Genomic DNA, 15,439 nt, shown 5'->3' on the forward strand with positions numbered 1-15,439 from the left:
TGGCTCCACGGCCTCACCTTGGGCGCTGAAATCACTTGTTCTCTTCACAACAGAGCAGTGGCCCCACATGGGCAGAGCATCGCCCCCTAGGGGGCTTGCAGGGTGGATCCCAGTTGGGGCGCATGCGGGAGTCTGTCTCTCTGCCTCCGCTCCTTTCACTGAATAAAAAAAATAAAACCAAAACTGAATGTCTTGACTTTTCCCCAATGAGACCCCCATCTTCCCTATCTCAGTAAATGGCACCCAGTATACCCATAGATCAAGTCAGAAACCTGGGAGTCAGACATGCTCCCCCCTTCCCCTTCCCATCTCCCCACCAGGAAACTCCGCAGCGTCTACCCCCAAATACATTCCAGGCCCATCCACTTCCGCTCACCCCCCATCCCTGCTGCAGTCTGAGTGGCCGCATCTCAGGACAGAGGCGACAGTCTCTAAGCGCCCTCCCTGCTTTTTCTCTCCTTTCCTTCCAATGAATTCTTTACATGTAGCCAAATGATTGTAACAAACATAAATACTAAGAGGCACATCAAATGAAGCCCAGGCCTCTCAACCAGGGCTCTGCGCTGTCCGGCCTCTGTCAACGTCTCCGCCTCTTCCGGCTGCTTCCCTCGGCTGGCCGGCCCACTGTACTTGGGGACACCTGCCCCATTACTAAAGGTGTCTTATGATGACTAATATGTAAAATAGGACTCAGTCTCCTTTTGTCAGATAAGCTCAGAGCTAGAACAAAGGATCCATACATAAGTCTATGGATATGCTTTTAGACATTTAAGAAATCCTCCAATTCAGGACAAGGCAAGATATTTGAGCTGTTCCTACAGCCAGCCCCAGAGAGGTCATTAGACCCTGGGAACCAATAAACTTGCAGGATGGATGGACTTGGGGTGGTCAGCATTATTCACGTCTGGAATATAAAGGTTCTCTTTACCCATACCTTCATTTAATTATAAGTTAATTTTATTTTTTAGAGGAGTCTTCCTTTAAGGACCACTTATCCAAGTAGAAACCCAGGGTTGAGCCATTCTGTTCTTCAGCCAACATAGGGCCCGTCCTGCTGCCGCTTCCCAGGGAAGTTAACATAAATGTTTATTGACAGCACAGTCATCAAGAAAATAGAGTTGCTGATTCATTGCCTTACACAGAAACCCTTTGTTTTTCCCTCCTCTTCCTTCCTCTTTGTAAGGACACACTCTGAGAAAGAGCACATTTTGGAAACCCACATGATGTGACGTTTTCCCGGCTGCCTCTTCCCTTTTCCACCTGCAGGTCGTGGTTCCTGTTACAGGCAGGGCGGTCATCGGTCACCGGTCACCTTCTTTCCTCTGGAGGACACCCCCTCGAGGGGTCTCTGAGGGACCATGGAAGTCTTGGGCTTTCTCAAGCTGGAAGCGAACGGCCTCACACTGATGGTGGCCCTGTTGGTGGTCCTCTTGGCCTTCCTGAAATGGTAAGTGCAGCCAGCAAGTCCCAATGCCCGTGGCATTGTCAGAAAGAGCCGCCTGCCCGGAGCTTTGCTGGAGCCGGGGTGCCGAGGGGGGGTGGGTGGTTGAGGAGTGGAGTGGGTCTGTGGGAGTGTGTTTTCCTTCTTTTCTAATCTAGAGGGAGTTGAGTATTAACACAGCTTCAGAATGAAAAGCAAACAGCCAGGTTAATCTTTTGCTAAAATGCATGAGGCTGAGGTGTCAGGAAAGGCTGGGGATTCAGTGACTGAGGACGCCATTCATAATTAAGTTTGAGAGAGAGAGATAGAGAGAGAGAGAGGGAGAAACACGTCGTCGGAAGGTTTGGGCAGAAGTAGTTGGCCGCACGCCGTCCTGTCCAGTCCAGTCATCTCACCTTGCGTTTCTAAGACCCTCTGCCCGAGTTGGATTTAACCAGAATCAGCTTCTAGTTTGTGTTATGTTAAAAACAGGAAGGATCGGGGTCTACTTTGTGGGATGTCACCGTTTAAGGACATTTCTGGAGGTTTAAGGGCAAAGGGGTGGAACTTTCTTGTTTTCTTGTATTTGATCAAAGGGAACAGACCCCTATGAACATAGCACATGCAATGCCCACAGAGTCAGACTTGGACTGGGAGGAGCTCCCTGTCATAATGTTAATTCAACAGGTTTTTCGAAGTCTGGCTCAATTGAAGGCTCCACAGTAGGCAACCTTTATGCATACTCACCTTCTCGGGGAAACTTACCCTAGTGACTCCCACCGGCAGCACCTGGATATAGGTGGCTCTGGTGCTGGAGGGGAAAGTGGGAGCAATCACGGGGAACTTGAGTTGGAACAGAATTTCAGTGTAGGTTTCCGGTGGTAATAAAGCCTCCTGTGGATTAATAACTGGGAGAGCCCTTCAAAAAACATCAAGCCTAATGCAAACGTGAGGTGTTATTCTGTCTGGTATGTGTATAGTCTGCAAATGGAATTCCCCGTCTGATGTTCTGTGATGATGAAGTTACTTCTTGGAAATTAGCTCTGAAAGGCAGCTCTGGTGGTTTTTAACTGGTTTAATCGTTTTTTGGACTTTTCTATTGCAGTATAGCTTCTCTTGCCTTGAGACCAGCCACATGTAAATGGTAGCCCTTTCCTCCCATCCCAACCCAGTCCATCAATCCATCTTAATGTCTTACGCTCAGTGACGCACACAGCCCAGTGCCTGACACCCAGTAAGGTGTTTACTTAGTAGGTGTCAGCCACTCAACTATCATCTGTGCAAACTGAATGCAGAGGTAAATAAGTCTTTGGTACGTTAGGTATATTTTTAACTTCTTCTTAATATTAATGTCCCATCAATAGCCAGGCTCTGACTGTGGTTCTCAAAGCACATCCCGCCTGAGTCCTCCTGATTGGTCTCACAGCATCGATGTTGATATTATACACTTTTCTACATGCTGGCATTTGTCTTTATTGTGTCTTTTTCCATTTCTGTAGTCTTACACACGCAGCTTAGTGCCTGACATATAGTATGGGCTTGATCAATGTTCGATAGATGAATGAATGAATCACATATATTAGCGTTACTCTGGTCATGGAAAGGGGCATGTGTCCTGACTGATAAGCTGTCATAATTGGGCATTTATAATCAGCGCAGATCAGAGAGTCATGAACAATAATAACCCCGCACTGGTCAGCAAGGCAGCTATGCATTTGTAATGTATTCCCGGGGCCATATTAATAACCTAGATCACCGACAGAGATTAGATAAAAGCACAAACCAGAAGTAGTGAATAGGAAGTGAAGGCTGACTTCCAACTGTTATCACAAAAAATATTTATTGATCTGTTAATGTGTGACAGGCACAGAGGGAGGCCCTGGGACAAGGTCAGGAAACAGGAAGTCTGAATCAGATGCCCATGGCAGGTGGGGGGACATGGAGGTTCTGGGGGAAGCTCGATGTCTGGAGAGAATGTTCCAGAAGGGAGAAGAGCAGCAGGAAGAAGTGGCCAGGGCTGTGGCTTGGGTGCCCTTGGGTCTATCCCTTGATTCAACTCAAGGAAACTGTCCTTGGGCTGCCAACCCTCTTCTTCCAGGCAAGACTAAGTAGCCACCAAGTGACAGACATCAGCTTGAACGAAATGGGGACTCCCTCCTGCCTCATTTTTTAAAGAACATACAGGCAGAAGAGACAAGGGTGCTCAGCGAAAGCAGGAAGTGGAGAGGCACACAGCCTTCATGCCCCGGGGGGAGAAATTGTGGAGGGTGGCATGTCCTACACATGTAACCCCTTAGTCTCTCCTCTCAGAGCCACACCTGCTGTGGGACCAGGTAAGACCGCAATGGGGAGCCTAGAACTCTGAGAAGGTAACATTACGGGGGACACCAGGATTGTTCCTTGCCTCCTGAACCCGCCAGTGACTTCCTTCAGGGTAGGGGTGAGGTCTCATAGCTTGTTACAATTCTGGAGACCTCTGTCCATGGCACAGGTGCCCTTCTAGCTTTTGGTTCAAGGACTTGGGGTTTGGCTTCTGCATCCTTTGGTGGCCTCCTGTCCCCTCCCTTTCCCCCACATCCTGTGCTGTTTGGAGTTCTCTGAAGGCTCACATTGCTGCAGGCGCATGCTTGAAATGTCCATCCTCCTCTCTTTTCTTCAATGCTAAGCTCAGGGGCATCTCCTAAGAAGCTTTTTCTGTGGGTGCCCAAGGCAAGCCCCACCTCAGTGCTGCTTTTACCACCTCTCTTGCCCCCTCTCTTTCTCTCACGATGCCTGGCTTGCACTTGGCACCTAATAAATGTTGGCTGAGGACTAATTCCAGCCTCTAAACTCTGCTGGTATTTGTCTTGCCCATTCTTCCCTTAGCCTTCACAGCTCTGTACAAGTCTTCTGACCACGTGAAACCAGCCCCTTTCCTGGAAGCCTATTATCATATTGCCGTTTTGTACCTACTTGGTGACCAGTTTCCTAATTGTTGCAGGTGGACTGTCCTTTGCAGCCTCACTCAACTTGCAGAGCAGAGACGGGGACATGTGCTTAATCAGCAAACACTTCTTAGTCGTTAAGTGCATGTGTGGATTCAGGAAGAGGAAGACAAAATCATTCATTTCGTTTAGAAAGAATGCATTGTAAACTAGGCATAGCAGATTTTGACAGTTTTCCCCAAACTGCACTTGACATGATTTTTTCAAAGACGATCACTCAACTTGGCAGGTAGGAGGCTGAGCAGCGCGAATTGGGGGTATGAGGACATCAGGGTGGTTCCAGTGTGGTGGGAGACGGAGCCCGGTGGTAGAATGTATCAGTTAGACGTACACCGAGCGCAGCAAAGGTGATTAACACCAAGTGACAAAACATTTTAAAATTTCTGTTTGAAATTCTTACTCCTGGAAGAGATGTGATGTATAAGAAATAAGTTGTATGAGTTGAATATTGCTAAAGTCAACCTTAACTTCCAGGGCACTTAAACTCTCAAGCACACCTAAGGACCGGCAGCTGGGTTACTGTAATAAAGGTTTCTTTATTCTTTAAGAAAAAGTGTAAGGAAAGATACTAAATAGTAATAGTGATTTTCGTTCTTTAAAAACACTTATTTATTTAATTTTTTAAAAACTTACTGATTTTTTGAGAGAAAATGGAAGGGACAGACAGATTTCAATTTGTGGTTCTACTTGCTTATGCCTTCATTGGTTGATTCTTATATGTGTCCTGGCCAGGGACAGAACCCACAACCTAGAGATCTAATGTATAGCACGAACGATAGTAAATAATAAGGAATTATACTTGCAGTTTGCAAAGGTCTGCAAACCCTAAGTGTTCTTACCTCACACACACAGAAACAAAGACAAACGAGGACTATGTGAAGTGATGGATAGGCAAATTAGCTTGATTGTGATAATCATTACACAAGGTATGAGCATATGAAAACACCAAGTTGTACACCTTAAATAAAGAAATATATATACACACACACATACATACATTTTATTTGCCTATTATACATCAAAACAAAACAAACATCAGGATAGAACATGGGAGCCCTGCTGAGAAACCTTGAGCCTGTCAGAGCAAGGCAGCCAGCGAGTGTCCCTGGTGTCACTGGAGGTAGAGGGAGGGGCCCTCCCACCACAGTCGTGGGGATTTGCAGACTGAAGCTCAGGTTAGACACCGTTTCCCAAGTTTTGTTCCTAAAATTGTTTGGGAAGTTAAGTGTAATTGAGTATTACACAGCCAAAGGCTCTAAAAAGTTCTATAAGTAAAGAAATCTGTTTAACTTTATTTTAAGTCAGTGTTTCTGACACTTATTGAATTAAGTAATGTCACATAGGGCCATGGTGAGAAGGGCAAGCGGGACCGTCGGGGACAGTCCCTTGGAAACGGCGGTTGGACATGCCAGCAGGGAGGCAGCTGCACAGCCTGCTGGGGATGGAGGGGTGGCTGAGCAGGAATAAAGCATGGACAGTGTCCCTTTGTGGGCTCTCAGGCTCCAGGTTGATGATGTTGATGATATTTCTCAGGATGTAGAAGGTACAGAGTCTAGAGGCCAAAGCAAGGCCAATGTTGCAGGGCTGGCTCCAGTTCAACTTCAGAATAAATGAATAACCACAGCTGTTTGGCAATGGCCACAGGAGGTTGTGAGTGCCCCTCAGCGTCCATCAGGAATGCCTGCCAAAGTGCTTCCTTGCGCGGGATGGGCAGCTGGCGTCGATGACCACCGAGCGCCTTCTAGAATCTAGATCTAGGCTGCAGGACTATTGCATCTGTTGATGCTCTCACATGAGTGGGTCTGTGCTGAACTCAAGTGCTGCCGGTGAACGCAGGTCAGATGAAACACACATGATTCACGAGGGACTGCTCCTGCTTCCGCCTGCACACCCCACTCATCCTCAGCAGCATTTCCTGTGGCACCGAGAGTGTCCCCAGAGCCTGGAAATACGCCCACAGCGCCAAAGCGTACAAGCGCTTTCTAAGGGGCCCCGTTGTAGATTCGTGCATGACTCTGGCTTCTCGCCTCTCTGTCCCAGTTCCTTGGCTTTTGTGTCTCGCCTGGCAGTCAGAGGTGGCTTTGGAAAGCAGAAGGGTCTTGGGCTGGGTCTGAAAATGCAGGGGAGAGTTGATCTGGGAGAGAGGAGAGGGAGACAGTTTCAGGTGACGTATCACAGGTGAGGGCAACATCAGGGTTCCGCAACAGGCGGTGGGACAAAACATGGAGAGTAATGAACACGGTTTAGAAATGCACGTTAGAGGCTGCGGGTAATTCCCAGCGCCACCGAGCCTCCGGCGAAGGAGGGAGGCTACTTCCCTTTTTTATTTTTTGCACTTTTCACCTAGGATATGATGGGTACTTCGGTTTAATAACTTGCTGATGAGCTTGGAGATAAAATTGAGCCTGCTTATGAAAACTAGGTTGGTGCTTCCTCAAGGACCCTTTTCACAGAATATTATTATTATTTTTTTGTTTCCTCTCCTTTACATAGTTATACACAATATCCCTAGCCTTCCCCTCACTTTATTGATTTTTCAGAATGAGAGTACGAGGTGTGACTATAAAGTAATGTGACTGATTATTTTAGTACACACACCGGAACTTACACAGCCAAATGAGTTATATGACCTGCAGAGGTGCTGTCCTGATAGGCTAACCCTCAACTGCAGAGATGTCACGCGTGGAAAATGCATTCTTAGCCCTTTTCTTTGGGAATGATCCTTGGTGTCCAGATGCTGTCTTTTGACAGCCCTCTAAGGCAACGAATTATCACCATAGTTGAGAATGAATTGATTTTTTTTTTTTTAAAAAAACAGCCCTGATGTGGGCAAACAGGAGATTAGACCAGGGTACGATTTCTAACCCTAGACAGAATGTGCTCATAAAACAAGAAGACATTGTTGTTGACTCAGAGGCTCTGGAAGCCTGGGAATGCTGTCGGAGGGCCACACTTATTGGGCGTATGAGCTTTTCTTAGTTTTGTTGGTTTGTTTATTTGTTTGAAAGAAAACAGTAGCAATAGTCTTCATACTTATGATCATACTTTCTCTAAGCTGGTAAGGAGTTCAGGCTTCTGGTAGCAGAGATGGGAGAACCACCTCATTCATTCTATAAACCAAGCAAACCATCAGATTCCAGTTGGTGCCTTACTGAGCCTCCAGAGTAAATGTTTGCTGCCACTGTCCCTGGGAGAACAGTGACTCTTCCAGAAAGAGAGCTGTTGGTTGAAGCCTTCCCTCCACCCCACCCCTCCTATGACTGACCGTAAGAACCAACCCAACAGGCTGTCATTTGCCGTTGAGGGTGGGTGCCCTGTTCTCGAGAGCCTCAGCAGCAATACAGGGAGCTGTTTCTGGCTACAACACTGAAGTACATCTGAACACAAGGATGAGACTTTGGGGAGAGAAGGGACAGGGGAACAAGGTCTCACACCGTTTGGATTGGAACTTCAATTATTAAGAGCTGCCTTGTTCCTGAGTTGCCAGAAATATATATGTGATGTTGTACAACTTCCAGGGGACAGGACGGGGAAAGAGTGCCAGCTGAGTGGGGAGATCCCCAGAGCCCTGGACTCCATTGTGCTTGGCCTCCTCTCAGAGCCTGGTCCTGCACCGTCCTCAATCTGCATATGTCCCCGCAAAGGTGTGCTTCTTGGTTCCGCCTCTATAAACAGCAATTTCTGAACATGGTCCCAGAAAGAAGGCGGACTTTTTTTGTTTTCTTAAAGGCAACTGGGAAAATGGTGTCGGAAATGGTATGAAAGCAAGGCCAACCTCCACAGATAGTGACTGCACCAAAATCCCATTTTCCAAGCACTACGCCCAGACACCCTGGGAATGGCCCACACTATGCACCCAAACCAGCAGCTGCCTCCCCTATGGGAGCTGAAAGGTGCCTAAAACCCTCCCTCCTTCCCCTCTTACCTGCACACAACACACCCCTTCTCTGTATACCACACACACCCAGTCCCTGCTGCCTGGTGCCTTTCCCTCTCGGCTGGTCTCAATCCTACCCATCTTTCCAAACCTTGTCTGCACGTTGCTCTTCCTGAAGGTCTAAATCAGGCTGGCCCTCGATGACGCTGCTCCCTTTGAACTCCAGTAGCTCCTTCTGACTCTATTGCTACCTTGGCATTTACCAGATTATTTTATTGTTTCTGTGTGGGCCCTCTCTTCCTAGCCTGATTATAAGCTCCTGAAGGCGGGGACTGAATCTTAAGCCAGTGAGTGAGTACCTTGCACATAGTAGCTGCTCAATAAATGTTAACAATGACCATCATGCCTCAGGTAACTGAGATAGCAGCCCCACTTCCCAATGATTACTGTTTTTTGTGTGTAAGTGCACAGAAGTATGGGGAAGAATCACTCTCCCTCCGACTTGCACACTAGTGGCACCATGCTCACAGTGCCTGGAAGAACGCCTTGCATGTGGCTCACTGGAGAAGTAAATAACTTCTTCATTCACACGCTCACTGAGTGCGGAAGGTTTTCTAGGCTGGGTGCTGGCTCCACCTCCTTGAGTGCAATGGATGACATTCCCGTGAATTCAAACAAAGCGACTGTCACATTAGGAAATGAGGAGCACGGCTCTGATGCAACAGGAGGGGATGGGACAGAGTGCAGGACACAGTCATTTGGAAGGTGTGATATATAGGAATGCACAGAGCACTCGGGGTCTGAGCAGGGTGTCCTGACCACAGTGTGGGGGGACAGGACACATCCAACCCAAGCGGAGAAGCTACAAAGGACGAGCACTTTCTCCTCCATTGTTCTGTTGAACACCCCACCCCACCCCCAGTTTAAAGCGATGCTACCTAAACTCTTCACCACCGTCCACTGTTTGCATCATTTCCCCATAGGTTCCCATGCTCTGTTGTCCAAACAACAATGTATATTTAAGCACTGATTGATTTATTTCCCCATTTTAATTACTCAAAGACAAGCCGAAGGAAGCTCTGCCAATGAGAACAGCTGATCAATGGGATAACCCAGCACCCAGTATACCAGGTTATAATTCCACTCCAAAGCAAAGAAACTTGACATTTTAGTTAACCTGCACAATCTTATTGTCAATAAATGCCCAATTTACATTAGACTCTTTGAAATGTTGAGAATATCTCCAGTGCCTCTTTCCTACCTACACAGATCAATAGGCATCCAGGGACCTCCGGCTGTAAGCATCATAAAGCCGTCGGTTATACATTTACGGGTCTGAACTCTGTCTGTGCAAAGAGGGTGACCAAAATCAGTAGCATCATCTCACAGCATCACGGATGATTGAGAGAGGTAATTGGGGAAGTCTCAGGAGAAACGTGGCATTGTGGACGTCAGCTAAGCCTTGACAGTTCAGGGCAGGTACACTTCTTATACTGGGTGGCTGTCCCTCTATTCCTACTATTCTTATTGATGAGAGGACTGACAGTCCCTCCTCTCAGCATGTGGCACATCACCCCCCTCACCCCCAACAGTGGTCCTCAGCTCTCCCTCACCCTCAACAATCAACCGACCCATGGACTTGGCAGGCTGTGTCCTAAGAAGTCTTTGAATTATTCCTGTCACTCTGCCTGCTCTCCTCCACTACAGCTCAGGATTTCAACAGCATCCTTGGCCAGCAAGTCTCCCAACCGGTTTTCCTGCCTCCTGTCTTAGACGTGCTCCTCGAATCTGTCCTGCGACCCTCCAGCTAGAATAACATCCCAGGATCTTGCCCCTCTGCTGCATAGAACCCTCCCATGGCCTGCCCGCCTAGAGACTGTCTCCCTGGCCTGGCACACGACGCCCTCTCTGGCCTGGTCCCGTCCACCTTGGCATGTTCGTCTCCCGGCAGGTCTCACCTGGATCTCTGCTCCTGGGTGCTCAGTTCCTTCCACACATCACCTGTTTATCATCAGTTTCCTTCCCTCTGCCGGGGTGCCCTCCTCCCTTCATTCAACCGAGAGCTTATGCGTCCCCTGTGTTCCTGGTCCCATGGCACCTGGTACCACCCTCTCTCTGGCTCCCCCATTAGAAGGTGAGCTCCCCAAGGGCAGGACCGGGTCTTGCTCAGCTTTAGCTTTAAGAAGTAGGATGGTGACTAGGGTGCTCAATCCGTTTCTATCAGGTAACAAACACTCAATCTTGAATGAAAAGCGATCACACATAGGATTTCGTGCGGCACATGCCTGGCACATATAGACACCCGACCCACATTAAGTTGTTCTTTGCTACTATGAATATCACCGTAGAGAATTTCCATTCATTCCTGTCGCATACCTCTGCAACCCGTTAGCTCCCCTACCTGTTATGTAACCAAGTTTCATTGACTTCAACTCTGGATCTCAGTACAAGATGTTGTCGTTATAATTCTGTTTAGGCTGGGCTGTGAGTTGAAGTTCACCCCTGCACGATTTATTAAGGGAGGATTGCTAAACACAATTATAGCACCAAGGTGACAGTTGACCCCACTCAGGAAAATAAACTACTGTCAAGTACTTGAGCCGCACGTTACTTCATCGACATTGCCTTTCAAAACACTTTGCTCTTGGCTGCCTTTTTTCACTTTGTGTAATGCTCCGGAACTTGGACCTCAGAACCATATTCAAGTCCTCACTAGTGTGGTGACCTTAAGCAAGTTTGTAAGGTTTCTGTGTCTCAGTTTCCCCCAGCTGCAAAATCAGGATAGGAATCATATATACATTGTAGCATTAAAAGTAGGCTTAAATGAAGTAAAACATAGAGTAGACTTAGAGCAGTGCTGGGCACAATTTGTGTTCAACGATCTAGTCATTATTATTATCCAATAACTGCAGGCTTATATGCAACAATATTTGCATAGATGCCAGGTGGATAGATTGTGGTTTTAATTTAATTTTTTAAAACATCGCTCAGAGTTCTCACATGGTCTCCAGTAATGCACTGAAGTGAACGTGAAGAGAACCGTATTTCACACAAGTGGTCTCATTTGAATGATCTTGGGCTTATACCACTAGGTAGTTTTTGACCTTGAACAAATAAGATGAGGTTTAAAAAAAATCCCCACTGGAGTTAGCAACTAAGAAGTCTTAGGTGACGTTGGAGATGGTCACCGATGGCGCGGTGGGGACAGAAGCCAGGATGCAGCAGGTTTAGAAGTGACTGGGAAGGAAGGCAGTTGAGAAGAAGAGTGTGGATTTTTCTTTCAAGAAGAAAGTCTGAGACGTCAGCTTCAGCTTCCAATGGTGACGTGGAGATAGTTATCCCTGCCTGTCTCTTTGAAAGGGAATATGAGCACCTTGTGAACAGTAAATTTTACGGCGACTCATGGAGAACTTGCCAGCTGAGATGCTGACTCGGTGGGTCCTGGTGGGGTCTCTCACTGCAGAGGGAGGAACCAGCACCTAGAATGCTAAAAGCAAGGCCACAAGCTCAGTGTAGGGTCTCTGCTTGGACCTGGGCTGAGCCTGGGGAAGCACCCAGAATTCCTAGCTGACTAAGCAGAGGAGGTCATGGGTCGACTGATGATGGAGCTAGCACACACTCTGAGAAGAGCAAATATTGATTCAGGGGATGGGGTGGGAAGGAGGATGCTGCCTCCTGAAGGACCCAACTCCGGTCTGGAAAAGCAGAATTGAGGGAAGGTATTTCTGAATCTTAGAAATACCCTTTGGATTCTGGGGAAAAGCCTGAACGCAGCAAGTGCAGTGTGTTCACCACGTCCTGAAATACTACAACTGGGGCGCATCCTTGCAGATTGAGAGCCGCATTGTTTAAGACAAATTCATTCTTCTGTTCTCGGCAGTCAATGTATGGATGCTGCCATGACAAGAAATGGCTGTGGACGAAAAGAGACACCGCCCCAGAATTCTCTTAAACAGTCTCAAGGGGGTTGGAGCCCTGTTGGGTTCCTAAAGAGAAAATGTCGTAGGATTATGTCTTCCCTCCTAGAAACTACCACCAGGTGCTGGCTGAAAGAAGAAAGGGGTGAAACCCACTATCGCAAGTCCTGTTACCGCAGGGTGAATTGAACTTGGGCTTGCCCATGTGCAAAGTGGCTTTTATCTCTCTCTGTGCTCCTCCGTGTCACCTGCGTTTGTGTCTTCTCCTCTAGTAGTGGCCAGTGCAGGCAAACATGCAAGAGAGGTCCTGCGATCCAAAGTCTGCCACAAAATTTCATTTCCTTTTTCTCTGTAAAATGGGGGTGCTAATTAAAACAGTTAGGATATAGCTTTGTTTGTATAATAATACTAAATAGCAAAAAACAAACAAACAAACAAAAAAACCCCAAACCCCCCACAAAACCCAATGGACAAAAGAAAGAACAAAAAACAAAGCACAACTTTCCAAGTAAACCAGGAAAAGAAATGTTTTTGAAATGATGTCTTCTTCTTTCATTAGGGTTCTTTTCCTTCCCTCTCCCCTCCTCTGACCCTCGGGGACCAGGGAGACCCTGTCCCCACCAACACCTTCATGCAGATTATTTCTTTGACGGCTGCTCACAGTTCTGAGGGTATTTTTACTGGGTTGAGTAGTGCCCTGACCCACATTCATGTGCACGCAGCAACCACCAAACGTGCCTAATTTGCAAATAGGGTCTTTGCAGACACAACCAAGTTAAGATGCATTCGTAGTGGATTAGAGCGGGCTGTAATCTTGACTGATGTCCTTGTAAAAAGAGGGAGGTTTGGACACACAGACGCACAGAGTGAAGGTGATCTGAAGACATGGACGCACGGGGAGAACACTATGTGATGCTGCAGGCAGAGATGGAGGGATGCAGCCACAAGCCGGGGACACCAGGACTGCCAGCAATCTGCAGCAGCTGGGAAGAGCCAGGAAGGCTCCTCCCCTAGAACCTCAGAGAGAGAGCGAGGCCCTGTCGCACCCTGACTTCGGACTGCCGGTCTCCAGAGCTGGGGAGAATGGATTTCTGTTGTTGTAAGCACCCAGCTTGTTCCAGCAGCCCCAGAAGACAACTGCAGCCTCCTTCCCTTCATGGGCCTGAGTCAGAACAGACCCACTGGATGCCTGGCTGGAGGCTCAGGCCCTTCACTCAGGCAGCCCAGGGCTAGGCTGGGCTGCAGCCTGGCTGCTGACCCGTGGGCCAGTCCCTGGGGCTGGTCTCCCAGTCTCAGTTTCTCTGTCTATGCAACAGACATAACAAGGACATTGATGGAGACTAGAAGCCACAATATTTATAATGTGTGGGTGCAATGCCTGACCCAAAGCAAACGCTCAGTCCATGTTCGCTATTATTAGCCATATGGTTTCCTGGAGGCTTTACATTCATTTTTCACCCAAGTTTGAAGTTTCCCAGATTTCACTTTTCCAGGAAAGCCAAGCAGATCCTATCTGTTCTCCCAGTGATGGACGATGGCACCTGGCACCGTGCCTGGCACCTTTATGGAATGAAAAATGGCACAACGACAACTTGTTTCAATACCTCTTCATAGGAGAGCACAGCATACAGACCCAGGAGGCTTAGGAACCAGCCTGAGACTCCCAGGGGGAAGCTCTGGGAGAATGACATGCTTTAAAGCAACTGGTCACCCTGGGGCATAGGTGACACGGTAGCCAGTGTCCAGGATGTTCCCTAAATGGTCCCAGTCCCATGGTATTCGCACCCTTGCACCGCCCCTCCCCCACTGCACCAGGGCCAGTCACGTGACCATAGAACACAGTAGAGGTGACAATGTATCACTTCCAAGGTTAGGCTGAGTGGCTCAGAGAGGGCCACACAGTGAAACCTGCCAACTGTTACCCACCTGGGCAAGGAAGCAAAGTCCAGCACTGGCAAGTCTCAGAAGACCTCATAGCAGCCCTCGCTGACAGCTGGACTGGAGCCCCGTGGGAGACCCAGAGCCCAAACCACCCAGCTAATCTGTTCCCAGACTCCTGACCCTTGGAAACTGTGTGCAATCATAAACGCTTGTGGTCTTACGCCACTTCGGGTTTATAGTCATTTGTTACACAGCAATCGATAACTAACACAGGTGACGAGAGAGGAGTGGCCTGGGTGAACCACGACTAGGACAAGGAACAGTAACCCCCTACACGGGATGACAAAGTGTAGGAGGCAGGCACCTTATAATAGGGGAGGCTGGGTAGGTTCCACATGTCTGCACATCTATCTGGTCCAGAGCCCAGATGGGTAAGAGCCATGACCAACCGCATCGCTGAGCGAAGGGCACGGAGACTCTTGGTGCTCTTAGACTGGAGCTATTGCCTTTTGACCTTGTTCCACGCAATTTCCAGTTGGACCTCTAGCTGGTCACCATAGCTAAGTGGTGACCAGAGGCCAATGAGTGACCTTGGTAAGAAATCAGGTCGACACAAAAGATTTGAGGATTACAGCAACAACAACAAAAAGAGGCAATGGGATTAAAAATATTTTGGGGACACTCACAGTAATCTTTTGTTATTTTGACTGCCTAAGCTTTTCAAGTCACCTGTCAGGCTGGGAGACGGAGTCAGGTTTCCCAAGCCTGTTCCAGGCGATTGGGCAGGTCCCATTGCAAAGAGAGATGGAGATGCTGGCTGGGTTTATGAAGACATAACCAAATCCAATTGGCAAATAGTATATTATTTGAACGCCCACTAGGCTAGATATAAAGCAACTTAGAATCATTCTGTGCACCCACTGCGAGTACCCAATACCCCTGAGTACCAACCTTGGCTACTAAGAGATAGAGCAACTTAAAGAAACAGTTCCTTTACTCTCTACATAGGCTAGGTCTTCCCTTTAAATTGACCTGTCCTTGTTTCAAGCCTTGGGGTCCTGCTGACTCACTGGCTAATCTGATCAATGGATTTGATCCCAGGAGAGAATAGAGTCTTGTGAATGGTATCTGCCCCTTCCCAGGGCCCTCAGAGTTGTCCACCCACAGAAGTGAGCAACGCAGAGCTTTCCACACCTCCTGTCCTGTAAGACAGGTTTGGTTCTAGGCACTTGGCTGCCCTGAAATGTGAAATGAGACACAGCCCAGGCTGCTAGTTAAGAGCACAGACTCCAGAACCAGACAGCCTGGGTTCACATGTCAGCCCTGCTTCTTACTCGCTGTGTGACCTTGGCTAAGTTAC

At 48.0% G+C, this 15,439-nt stretch overlaps 1 protein-coding gene across 3 annotated transcripts in view; it reads left to right on the plus strand.

Moving 5' to 3' along the window:
- The first annotated feature begins 975 nt into the window (after window positions 1-975).
- The window catches only part of TBXAS1 (thromboxane A synthase 1), a 132,094-nt gene continuing 117,630 nt past the window's right edge, over window positions 976-15,439 (plus strand). For all 3 annotated transcript variants that reach the window (XM_066366180.1, XM_066366181.1, XM_066366182.1), the window contains exon 1: window positions 976-1,447. In XM_066366180.1, coding sequence (XP_066222277.1) covers window positions 1,359-1,447 — 89 coding nt within the window. In that variant the 5' untranslated portion in view covers window positions 976-1,358. The remainder of the gene's footprint in view (window positions 1,448-15,439) is intronic.

This window comes from Saccopteryx leptura, chromosome 2 (assembly GCF_036850995.1).
Source record: "Saccopteryx leptura isolate mSacLep1 chromosome 2, mSacLep1_pri_phased_curated, whole genome shotgun sequence".
NCBI classification, from domain to species: Eukaryota; Metazoa; Chordata; class Mammalia; order Chiroptera; family Emballonuridae; genus Saccopteryx; species Saccopteryx leptura.